The 12,832-nt window shown below is 39.3% G+C and overlaps 4 protein-coding genes across 4 annotated transcripts in view; 1 reads left to right on the top strand and 3 right to left on the bottom strand.

The window, feature by feature from the left end:
* LOC104808144 (organic cation/carnitine transporter 2) overlaps positions 1 to 1,771 on the bottom strand; it is a 2,504-nt gene extending 733 nt beyond the window's left edge. Inside the window, exons 1-2 of the mRNA XM_019201946.1 lie at positions 1,314 to 1,771; positions 1 to 1,059 (exon numbers count right to left, since the gene is read on the bottom strand). Of these exons, the coding sequence (XP_019057491.1) occupies positions 1 to 1,059; positions 1,314 to 1,468 (1,214 nt within the window). The 5' untranslated portion in view covers positions 1,469 to 1,771. The remainder of the gene's footprint in view (positions 1,060 to 1,313) is intronic.
* A 2,186-nt stretch (positions 1,772 to 3,957) lies between these two features.
* Positions 3,958 to 5,613, bottom strand: LOC104808143. Its single transcript, XM_010533707.2, has 2 exons — positions 5,320 to 5,613; positions 3,958 to 4,449 (listed from the first exon to the last, which is right to left on the bottom strand). Exons 1-2 carry the CDS (start codon positions 5,518 to 5,520, stop codon positions 4,279 to 4,281), a joined length of 372 nt encoding a protein of 123 aa, XP_010532009.1. The 5' UTR covers positions 5,521 to 5,613; the 3' UTR covers positions 3,958 to 4,278.
* Positions 5,614 to 6,496: 883 nt separating this feature from the next.
* On the top strand, positions 6,497 to 9,542 carry LOC104808140 (cation/H(+) antiporter 2-like). The gene is made up of 4 exons (XM_010533705.1): positions 6,497 to 6,670; positions 6,824 to 7,810; positions 7,899 to 8,818; positions 9,042 to 9,542. Exons 1-4 carry the CDS (start codon positions 6,503 to 6,505, stop codon positions 9,322 to 9,324), a joined length of 2,358 nt encoding a protein of 785 aa, XP_010532007.1. The 5' UTR covers positions 6,497 to 6,502; the 3' UTR covers positions 9,325 to 9,542.
* A 136-nt stretch (positions 9,543 to 9,678) lies between these two features.
* On the bottom strand, positions 9,679 to 11,522 carry LOC104808142 (organic cation/carnitine transporter 5). The gene has a single exon (XM_010533706.1). It carries the CDS (start codon positions 11,331 to 11,333, stop codon positions 9,774 to 9,776), a length of 1,560 nt encoding a protein of 519 aa, XP_010532008.1. The 5' UTR covers positions 11,334 to 11,522; the 3' UTR covers positions 9,679 to 9,773.
* Positions 11,523 to 12,832: the final 1,310 nt, after the last annotated feature.

Here is a 12,832-nt window from a genome sequence, read left to right as displayed (position 1 = left end):
CTGCTGAGTTTATCTACGAGGAAGAACGTTATCAAGTTCGCGGGTAAATCCATTAACGCGTTGAACGCCGCGCTAAGGTAAACGTTGAAGTTTAGATTCGATAAAGCTAATGGCATTCCGTAGTAGACCAATCCAATGCCAAATGCTACCGCCATTACCGCCGATAATCTCCTTAACGCCCATCTCTTCTGCACAAGAATCTTCACCGCTGCGTATATGTTGACGTTAGGGCCTTCTGGTTCTTGCTCGAACGGTAAGCTCGAGAAGCTGACATTGACACGACCGCCATTGTTGTTGTCGGTCGGAGAGGCGATGCTTTGGAGGATTGAAACGGCTTCTTCTTTACGACCCTTCACGAGAAGCCACCTCGGAGACTCGCGTACGAAGATTCGGACCAAAACAGAGTAAATTATGGTCGGAATCGATGTCCAGAGGTAAAGATTCCTCCATGAATTTCCCTGGTTTATGAAAGCCATTATCGGGAGCGACAAAAACCCCAACATGAATCCGAAGAAACTCATAATCCCAATTCTTCCTCGCCATTTATTCCCGACCAATTCCGTCGATAACACAAGAGCACAAGTCCCGATCGTTGCACGACCAAAACCATTCACAAATCTCATGACGGCGTAAACCCAGATGTTGGTAGAGAAAGCTGTTAACATAGAAGACAGAGACATCACGAGACATGACATGAACAGCATGTTTTTCCGACCGAGAGACGAATCAGCTAGTGTCGACAAAATCAGACCGCCGATTAGACATCCGACGAAGAACGACGACGCGGGCAAGCCCACGACGAACGATCCTGCACACTGTAGGCCCCATTCCGATATAATCGAGACGGTCGGAGAAAAATCCCAGGACCAGGCGTCGCCAGGGAGGCTGCAGACGTCGGCAGCGGTAGGTGAGTTGCAGAACGAGTCGATTCGGTGGGACTCGGTACAGTGCCACTTCGGTTCTGAGTCGGTGAAGACGGTGATGAAGGTTTGTTGGGCATCGAAGACGCCGGAGAAGGAGACTAGAGCGGCCTGAAAGAACTGAGTATCAGACGATGCTCTCTCATGGTTCTGCAATTCATCTCCTTGAAGCTTCTGTTACAGGCTCTGTCTTCACTTTACAGCTGGATTGGTTTATTCTTTGATTGGTTTAGGTTTTACTTTTTCGGTTTAGCTTTTTCGGTTCAATATCAGATAGGTTTGTTGCTTTTTAGGTCTGTACACTTGTATAAATATTCCCTTACAGTATCAATGAGAATCAGAGAGAAACCATTTGGAAACCTTCTTGTTTCTGCAATCCCGATAATTTGTCACTGAGCCCAGCTGAAGTTTCCAATACACCGCTCGATTTTGTCGTCGAGGGTTATTGGCGGCGGTTGCCGGAGCTGTGACTCGGGAAAGTTCGAACCGGGAAGAAGCTGCCGAGTTGACTCGGCCATATGGAGTGGCCCTGTGTTTTGTTCTCTCATGCAACAGCTTTGTGAGGTTCAGAAGGCGAGACTTGCGGCATCGGGTTTATGAAGGTACGACCCTTGAAATTTGATGTATATTGTATAGTCCCATGAGTTCACATGTTTCAAAAATAAAACTAAATCAAAATATTTAATTAGGTATCATTTGTTCACATTTAATTCTGTTTTCATATTCAACAACTTCCAAAGGAAGCAACTTTTTTTTTCTCACGTTTATCAATGATTTTAGAGCATATATATATTTTTTTTCCAAATATAATTATTATTACGAAAGATATCAATAAAACCCTGTTAACTTTTTAAAAATATCCCTTTAAAATTCGACTGTATATAAATCCAAATAAATTTTGAATCTTTAAAAATACCCAAAAATTCTTAACTTTTAAAAATATTATAATTTTTATTAAATTATTATGTGATAAATATACTACATTACGAATAGATTATAATATAATAAAATAACATATGATTATCCATATATATATGTTGAGATATTAAATGATTAGTTAATAAAATTATAGTTAACAATCCAAATGGATTAGTTTTTAAAATAAATTGATAATATACAACTATCTGTAAATCCATAAATCTTTATGTGTAAAAATATAAAAATAGAATATTTATCATTTCGCCATTTCAATCTTTCAGTTGATAAAAATATATTTAAGATACCAAATTATTATTATTATTTTGGATTTAATTGAAAATATATAAATTGATAAAATTTTTATAATTATTAGCTAATTTTATTTTTTATTTGAATTTTTGGACAAATAAGGTTTTAAATGGATGTTTTTAGTAGGTAAGAGCTTTTTTTTATGTTTTTTTTAAATTGAATATTTATTTGGATTTATGGATAGTTGATATTTTAAATAGATTTTTTGGAATGTTGATGTGCTTTTTTGTTATTATTATTATTATTATTATTATTATTATTTAATCTATTATGAAGGTAAAAAATATCTTTCAAATGTATGGTCATAAATATTTGTGAAAAGTATACAGAAAAAACGAATTCGGGAACAAACAATAAAGTGAAAGTAAAAAAAGCTAAAAACTTTCTTGACTTAGTAGGTTAGAAGATCATGTATTTTTTTTTTTAAAATTCACGTGATATAGAGAACTTAGAGTCCACTAGGGATGGACACGGGTTCGAATACCCCAATTTTTAGAAAAAACTATCACCACTAATTTTATAAAAATATTATCTCATTCTTACCTTCCTAAAATCCGATTACTTGTAATTCGAGTTTAATGAGATTCTCGCTCTTATACTCACGGATATCCAAACTCATATTACAACTTATAAAATTTTGAATTATGAAATGATAGAGATAGAGAGTACAAATGAAATGGATCAAAGTATAAAAAGGAAAGTTTACGATGAAGAGAGATTGAACCACACCATACTGGGAGAGAATCGGCTGTGATACCATTTGGGTTTTTGAGTGATTCGTGCAAAATTGATGTTTGATTCGTGCTCAACATGAGATTTTATAAGTTTTAGTGTATTATCCATAGTGAATCGTGCATATTTGAATGTCTTTTTATGAACTTAAATACTTTTATTTAGTTAATTTTTTTTTATCTTCTAAACTTTTTTATCTAAAAATTTCACCATTTCAAATCCTATTTTACCATTTCTTTCTTTCTTTCTTTCTTCTATGCAACTGAATCAATCATTCATCTCTCTCAAACTTTCGCTCGACAATGGGCGGCTCCTGACGAGTTTCTGGGTAGAGATACAGGGATGAATCTGACGCGCGTAATCCGGAGTTTTATTCTCATGGAATCAGGGAAAGCAGTATATATATATATATATATATGTATATATATATATATATATATATATATACTGCTTTCCCTGATTCCATGAGAATAAAACTCCGGATTACGCGCGTCAGATTCATCCCTGTATCTCTACCCAGAAACTCGTCAGGAGCCGCCCATTGTCGAGCGAAAGTTTGAGAGAGATGAATGATTGATTCAGTTGCATAGAAGAAAGAAAGAAAGAAAGAAATGGTAAAATAGGATTTGAAATGGTGAAATTTTTAGATAAAAAAGTTTAGAAGATAAAAAAAAATTAACTAAATAAAAGTATTTAAGTAAATAATAAGAATAACTTAGATAAATATTATAAATATAAAGAATATTTTAGATTTTTAACAAATATTCCGGATACCCCTTATTAAATAATTGAAACCCGAACTCGGATTCGGAGTCGAAAACTCAGCTTCGTTAATAGTCGATCTCATCATCGTTACTATTCGAGTACCATTTATTCAGGCACTTGTTAAGTCGGATACCTCCACCCCGGATTACGGGTTAAAACGGCCACCCCTAGAGTCTACACCAAAAAGCGTCTTGATTTGTTTTATAATAAACGTGCAACATCATTTGGCATATATTCGCTATATAATATAACTATTTATAATGACAAAAAAAAAAAGAACAATACGATATTGATATAGGACATAGTATAGGAGTAGGAGTACCACAATAATCATTTCCTCCTCCATGATGGGAATGAAAAAACAATGCCCATGACCATGTGTAGTTACACAGTTTCGTTAGTTGTAGTAGAAGTGCAGAAATTTGGAACTACAGAGGTGCAAGCACAAAAAACACATATGATGAAGAAACCACTCTCTCTCTGCAGTAATCTCCGATTCCATCAATGGATTTATACATCAGTTCTATTAAAAAGGAGTTTGTGGGCATGGAGACACGCACAAATAACAATACCGGTAAACCCTAACCAAACTAAACCGAACCGGACAAAGATCACTTATCCAAACCGACCAGTCTTATGGTGGGTCAGTGTCGTTTGGCTTCGGGACTGGTTGGATTCTTTGGTAAGGCTTCCTGGTAAGAGTCTCTCCCCTGAGAGCAGCCACGTACCGGTCATTGGTGTCCTGCTTCTGCTTCAATTCATTGAGATATTCAGCAAGCCTCTCTTGATTAACTTTGCCCATCATCTGATCACACAGACATGCTTTAGAGACAACAGCCGATATATTATTACCAAAAGATTCAGATCACTGGCGCAGAAATTGCAACACATAATTAACAAACTCCCGACAAAGTCTTATGCCCTCTCTCTTCATGATCTATTCCTCAGTCTAATATTTAACCCACTTCTCTTATCAAGCAACTTCAAATGAGACTACAGTGTTAAGCTACTGAGTAAAAATATTATACTAAATGAACAACAGAACGGATCCATAAAAAGAGACGGTATACTGGCAAGTTTCTTGCTCTCAGCTAACACAAAACAGTGCATGATATCAACAACAGAATCTCCATAGGAACAACGCTAGAAGACGGCGACGCAATACAAAATCATGCCAAAACATAAACTGGAACGAGAAGAGCAAGCTGCCACTCTCTAGAGACACATTACCATGGGCAGTTTCCACACCAAGGTCTACAAGAAGTCATTCCAAAATCTCAAGCTGGTCCCAATTCCATCTCCCCAGAAGGACCATCAGGAGAAAAGCTTGATATCTAATCCTCAACAATGAGCAAGATCAGTAACAAGACCCAAATGGAAGAACTTGCAAGACAGTAACTATGTTCCTTATTCCCAGCAACTTCAAACACCGAGACATGATTCTCTTCAGGAGCAACAAACTCCAAATCCGCTCATAACTCAATACTCCCGACAAAGTTTCCCAGATCATCAAAATATCGGGAAGTCAGATACAATAGCAAATCTCGGTGCTCTAACGGAAAAACACACGCCACAGGACACTCACGAAATAATGCCACAACCCAGCGATGATCGCGAAATTACGAAACTTTCCCCAATAAAACTGCAGGAATCAGACAAGAAGTGATGTACGTACGAGGGATTCGGGTCGGGCCGATTGTCGGAGCCGGGCCTCGAGCTCCGGGTTGCGGGAGCTGGTAGCCTGCATGACGACGTAGCCGATGACGCCCGGAACGACGCCGCATAAGGTGGCGAATGTGAAGAAGAAGGATCTCGAGTCCCTCGTCTTCCTCACCATCCATCTCCATGTCTCGCTCTTCTCCCACAGGAACGACATCTCTCCCTCTCTCTGTCCCTCGGAGTTTCTAGGGTTCTTTGATTGCAGAGATTCGCATTTTGGCGAAAATGCAAGGAAGTCCCGTAATTCCACAAATTTATTGTTTGACCTTTATATTTTTAGCTCTGTTCCTGTTTTAACGTAAAGTCTATTTGTTACAAATTTAGCCCTCATTTCAATGAAAAGGAATAAATTGTTCCAAAAAGATATCTGTAATTATTTTTTGCTTTTGAAATAGTAACGTTAATTTTCAGAGATCACTGCTGTATTTCTATTTTAATGATCTAAATGAATAACTTTAAGATTTTTATTTGTTTGGGTGATAAATTATTTTTATAGTCAAATATACACCATTAGTTAAATCTAATTATTTTAAATAAATAACATAAACCAACTCTAATATTTGGAATAAAAACTTATCTTGAGAAGATTTTCATGTTCTTCTCTCTCCAAAGGCAGTAAAGATTTTGTGTGTGTGTGACAATGAATGTTAACAATGGAAGATGAATAACTCCAACAAAAAATGAATATGTGGAAAAACTGAAAATTATTTTTCTCTATCTTTTTTTTTGGTGGGCTCAAATTTAACTGATATATTATAAATAAATGTTTTATTAGTGTATTTTTATCGTCAATTTTTACACTCACTTTTCCTAAAAGGAATCATATATAAGAAAAATTATATATATATATATATATAATGACATCGTGAAATTTCTGGTTTTAAAAAAAACATAACTAAATAATATCCGATTTTCAAGTGAAAAAACAGAGGTACCGAGCAATCGAAGCACAGTCACAAAAAAATAATAATAAATAACAAGTTTCAGAATTTTTTAAAATATAAATTTAATTACAATATATACTTTGACTTCTTTTTTCACCCAAATATTAAAAAAAAAAAGAGAAACACAATGAATATATGAAAAATTTCAGGTTCGTCATCTAAAGATAAGTAGGTTTGAAGATGGAATCGAACAAAATGGATCAGAAGAAACTGTTCTGTTTCCCAGATCTTCTTGGGAAAGACGATCTCTTTAATCCTCTGAATCAGATGTTCATCCAAATGGCGTGCATCCTCGTCTTCTCCCAGTTGTTCTATCTTCTTCTTAAACCCTCTGGACAAGCTGGCCCTGTCTCCCAGATCCTTGTAAGTCTTTACCATGTTCTTCTCCCCTCTATTCACGTTTCCTCACGATTCCGCCCCTCGACTTTGTTACGTCGCATCTGGGTCCCTGTCATTGTAACTTGCTGCACACGAAACACCCTGTAACGATCTCGGTTTCTTCCGTTTTTTGGTCAGGCTGGAATCGTGCTGAGCCCTACCGTGTTGTCGAGGATCGATAAGGTCCAGGAGTTCTTCCTCCAGAGAGATTCGGCGCAATATTATTCCTTCTTCTCCTTCCTTTTGCGCACATCTTTCATGTTCTTGATCGGTCTGGAGGTGGATTCCGACTTCATGCGGAGGAATTTCAGAAGAGCTGCAGTGATAACCTTTAGCTGTTTCGTGAGTTGCAGTCTCATCTGCCTATGTTTCCTCTGGTTGGTGCTTCATCTCTTGAAGATAGAGGGCGACACGTTCACATTTGCCTTGGTTTTCCTCGTTACCTTGTCCAACACGGCATCTCCTGCAGTCATTTGTTCCATCGCCGATCTGAAGCTTCACACCTCTGAGATCGGACGTCTCGCCATAACCTGCGCTTTGTTCATGGAAATCGCCACCGTTGTCTTCTACACGGTGGTCGTTTCGGTTATTGCACGAACAGTGACCGAGGATCTCTTCCTTGTCGTGTTTCTAACCGGAGCCCTAATCCTGATCAACAAGTTCTTAGCTCCGTGGCTATCAAGGAGGAGTCCTGCAGAAAAATATCTCTCCAAGACCGAAACCCTAATCTTTTTCATCCTCGTTCTCGTCCTTTCCATAACCATCGAAGCCTTGGACATCAATTCCGCGGTTTCCATGTTCTTCGTCGGCCTTATGTTTCCACGACAAGGCAAATCCTACAGAACGTTGCTTCAGCGGCTAAGTTACCCTATTCACGAGTTCGTTCTTCCCGTTTACTTTGGATACATCGGTTTCAGATTCAGCCTCCAGACATTGCTCACGGCGAACAACTTCATCGTCCTCGTCCTTACAGTGATTCTAAGCTTAGCTGGGAAATTCATTGGAGTGTTTGGTGCTTGTTCTTACCAGAAGATTCCATGGAAATACTGGTCATTCTTATCTTCGATTCTCTCCATGAAAGGCCATGTCGGTCTTCTCCTACTCGATCTAAATCCAGACGCGAAGGTAACTCGCTGAACGCGTTGATTTCGGGTACCTAAGATAACGAGGTCTATGGTATCTTCTTCTTCTCATTTTCTCTGATTTTCTGCAGAAATGGCGAGGCCAAATCATTCATGATCTTATCGTGGCAGCGTTAGTGATAACGACGCTTATCAGCGGAGTTATAGCAGCTTTCTTGCTCAGATCGCGGCAGAGAAGCTTCGCCCAGGAGAGGACTTCGTTGGAATTCCACGAAACGGGGGAGGAGCTACGTGTTTTGTCCTGCGTTTATGGCCTTCTACACGCCCGTGGAGCGATCTCGCTCGTTTCTGCACTTAGCGGATCGTCTTCACCCTTCACTCCTCTTCTCTTGCATCTTGTACCTCTCCCAAAAAAACGTAAATCCGAGTTACTGTATCACGAACAAGACGATGGAGGAGGAGGAGGTGGAAAGTTCAACGAAGACGACGAATTCGCAACCAACGAAGGTCTAGAGATCAACGAATCCATCGATTCTTTCTCCAAAGATAGCAAGATCTTGATCCATCAGGTGAAACTGGTTTCTCAGGCTTTGAATATGCACGAAGAGATCTGTAACGCGACGGAAGATTTGCGGGTATCGATCATTTTCTTACCATTCCATAAACACCAGAGGATCGACGGGAAAACGACAAACGACGGGGAAGAGATCCGTCAGACAAATCACAAGGTTCTCAGACACGCGCCTTGCTCGGTTGGGATCTATGTGGACAGGAACAAAACAGGGTTTCAGCAACCTCACAGTTTCGGATCCGTACAACACGTAGCTGCGTTGTTCTTCGGGGGTCCTGATGATCGAGAGGCCTTGTCTCTATGCAAGTGGTTAATCAACAACTCTTTGATTCATCTTACTGTTATACAGTTCGTGTCCGAGAACTCGAAGGAAGAGAATCAGATCAAGAACACAATGCAAGAGAACAATGATGTCTTTATGGAGATTCTTGGGAGAGATGCAGAGGATGATCGAATCTTCTTAGAAGACTTCTATAACAGGTACTTTCTGAAAACACCAGAAACCCGAACAATGGGTTTGATCTGGTAAAACTTCATCATAACCGATCTTAACCGGGTATACATACTGTAACATGGGTACGTAAGGGTTTCGGTTTTCGAACTAACCCGGGCAATCTTGATCATTCAAGAACCGAACAGCTCTGCAGTTAAACCATTGATCCTTCCATGGCTAAGACACTTGGTTACAAATTTGTCTGAACAGATATGTAACAACAGGACGAGTAGGGTTCATAGAGAAGCATGTGAGCAACGGGTCGCAAATGGTAACGATTCTGAGAGAGATCGGGGAGATGTACTCACTGTACGTGGTGGGAAAAGGGCAAGGAGACCGTTCGATAACGGTTGAAATGAGCGACTGGGAAGAATGTCCGGAACTCGGTAAGGTCGGAGATTTTCTTGCATCCTCGGATCTTGATGTAAATGCATCTGTGTTAGTGGTTCAGAGACATAGACACTCACATACTAGTCTGTTAGGCGATTATTAGCAACTTCGATTTGCACATAAACACCATCTTGTAAAGAAAACATTTGTTGAAAGCAAACTTCGAGCAACATTTTCTCGGAAACCAGCATCTGTTGATTCAAATCGCGAAGAAGAAACTGAAATGAAAACCATTATACGCCATTCCTATACCGAAATCTACGATCAAAACGGCTATGAACTCGCTTTAAAGCTCGTTCGTGGATGAAAAAGATCTTGTTAAAAGTATTTCGGGACTCGTTCTCGGATTTCTTGCTCGAAGGACCGATAAGCCACTTTTGATCCAGAGTTCATTCAAACTGTTGAACCTTCAGCTTACCGTAAGCCTTGAGTCATAGATTCAGCAGGTTCAAGCAAATGAACAGATAGAAGAAGGACTTGGAAGAAAAGGGACTTCGATTACATCCAAAATACTTGCTAACTAGAGCATGTTGTGTTCCGAAAAACATTAACTTAACCACAAGAGTGTACTCCTAGTTTCACAGCCTGGTCTCGCTGTTCTTGTTCTTCCATTGTATCACAGAGACTCGAGCCTTTAGTCTCGGGAAGAAGCAACACGAATAACCCGAAAACAAACATAGAAAACCCGAAAATAGCGAACGAAAGTGATGGTAAGTTTGTGCCGAGGGACGTGAAAATCGGGCTGCAAACTCCTCCGACGACAAGGGCTTGCCGCATGATCGTTGTAGCCGAGTTCCTCACGCATGTCGGGAACATTTCCACCACGTAAACCGCCATCAGATTGAATCCGATCCTTGCGCTGAAGAAAGTGGCGAGCTCGAAGGCAAAAGCCGTCTTCGTTCTTCCAAGAACGCTTAATAGGAAACAGAGAATTCCGGATATTCCTCCCACGAGATTGCTCACGAGAACTGAGCTTCTTCTGCTGCAATTCTCTAGCAAGAACGGCGTGAGAACGAAAGAAGGCAATTCCACTAAGGCGTTTAGGGTTTCGCTGAGGTAGATATTGACGTTGATGTCTCTAGCAGCTAAGGGGACACCGTAATACGACATTCCCAACCCGAACATTATGACAGTAACGGCCAGAATCTGGCGAAAAGCCCATTTCCGGACAAACAAGTCCCTGATAGAGTATTTTCTCCCTCGTTCTAGGGTTTCTTGCTTGAGGGGTAACCGATTAAAGATAGATTCTGAGTGGGTTCCTCTGGCCGTTGATAGCTTTCTGAGCACATCAATGGCTTCGTCGTTCCTCCCTTGCAAATTCAGCCATCGGGGCGACTCGAGGACGAAGATGTAAAGGAAAACACAGTAGAGGGCGGCGGGAACGGAAGTGCAGAGGTACAAAACTCTCCATGAAGAATTTCGGACAGCATAAGCCAAACCAGACAACGATATAAACCCTAGTACGAAGAGGGTAAACGGAATCATACCAACTCGTGACCTCCATCTCGTCGAAACTCGCTCGGTGATCAGTACGATCACGTACGTACCGATCAGAGAGCGTGCAAATCCGATCAGGAATTTCAACGCCATGTAGACCCATATGTTTGGCACGAACGAGACAGCGATTCCAGCAAGGGACATTGACAAGGTTAAGGAGAAGAGCAGTTTCTTGCGTCCCAAGAAAGCGTCAGGGATCAGGACAAGAACCAGCCCTCCGAGGACAGAACCCACATACACAGCCGATGTAGGTAAACCTCTGAGTAAGGAGCTCGAACACTCGAGACCGAAGTCCGAAATGACCGATTTGCCCTTCGGTTCGTCCCAGTCCCAGGCTGATCGGGGAAGCTTGCAGAGGTCGGAGGCCGTCGGATCACAGATCGCACGGTCAACGCAGTGCCACGTGGGATAAGCATCGGTGAAGACAGTGATGAAGATCTGTTGAGAATCGAAGAAAAGGGCGATTCCGACTAGGACTGCCTGAAGGAGCTGAGAAAACCCAAAATCGGACAAGCTCTGCTCGATGATCATGTCGAATGTGAACTGAGGTTGAGAAGTGTTGTTTATGTCTTCATCGTACTGCGACAACAATGGCGATGCTGATGAATCCGCCATTGTTGCTGGTCTAAGCTCTTTGCTATGTTGAAAGTAAATTTGGGAAACTGAACATACCCATTCTCATTTTGTAATGATCGATTGATTTTGGTCTGAATCACGTCTTTTTCTTTCGATTTTTTTTGTATGGTGAGGGAAATCGATTAGAAGAAAGACAGATGTGATGTCAGACCTTTTTTTATGTGGTCAGAAAACGTGAACAGAAGAGCAGTTTTGTTTGTATTGTGGTGTGTATATATATATATATATATTTATTTAACCATTTTCTACAAGTGTACAATAATATTCTTAGAAAAAGTTCCATAAAAATACCATAATTTAATTAGATGTGCCGCGTAAATATCTCATTTTTTTTAAACTGACAAATAAATACCACAATTTTTCATTTTGTATCGAATCGATACCGATTTGGTGTCTATTTAGCACAAATTGATGTAATTATGGATTAACTATATCATCGATTTGGTATTTATTAGGAACAAATTTATCAAATTGGAATATTTATTTAACAATTTGAGAATTTAGTATTTATATTCGATACAAGATGAGGTATTTATTTAGCAAATTAGAAATTGAGACATTTATATGGTACACAAATTGTGATATATATATATATATATATATTTATTTATGGAATTTTTCTCATTTTCTTAATTCTTGTATTAAATCAAATGCATTCACCAACAAGTTGTTGTGTGACCCAAACTTGGGTGGCCTAACTCACCCTGAGTTCAAATCCAAGCGCGGGGAGGGGTATTCACCTGGGTTTTTCCGATCCTCTGTGAGATGTAGTCGGGCCAAAGGCCCGGTGAACTTTCGGATTATAAAAAAAAAAAAAAGTTGTTGTGTGGCATACATTAATAGCTTAGGCAAATTAATTCACACTCGGATAATTGGACTGATCGCGAGCCATTACACGAGAATCAAACCAAATATGAAAAAAATATATATAATATGATGCGATCCAAAAAGAAAAAAATAAATATATAATATCACATTAACACCGTTACTTAATTAACGATTTCCGAAAGAAAAAAAAAAACCTGTAGCCCACCTATTTGCCAAGCCGGATACCATATGTATTAAATTGCCACTTGGGAATTATAAATTGGTTTTGAAAACCAAAAATAAAAAACCCTAGCTACCACGTTTCATCCACTAACTCACTCATTTGGATTTAGATTTGGGTTGGATCGGATCACCCGGTCCATTTTTCAAAAAATCAATCCAATAAAATGATTCGATTATAATGAATATGTTAATATATATATATATATATATATAGTTCTGTTTCATAGGATCCCTCTTTTTAAAATTATTTTCTTTACATTTCATTTGTTTATTTCACAAATCTAACGTATGTAGCACATGAAAAATTAACAACAAGACTATGCACATCATATCTGTTTCTTTCTTTTTCTGCCATACATATATAATTAGCGGATCATATGGATACAAAAGTGAAAAACGTAAAATGGGATCACTCTAGACATCTCAGG

This window comes from Tarenaya hassleriana, unplaced genomic scaffold (genome assembly GCF_000463585.1).
Source record: "Tarenaya hassleriana unplaced genomic scaffold, ASM46358v1 Cleome14, whole genome shotgun sequence".
NCBI classification, from domain to species: domain Eukaryota; kingdom Viridiplantae; phylum Streptophyta; class Magnoliopsida; order Brassicales; family Cleomaceae; genus Tarenaya; species Tarenaya hassleriana.
This window is presented reverse-complemented; position numbering and strand designations above follow the sequence as displayed.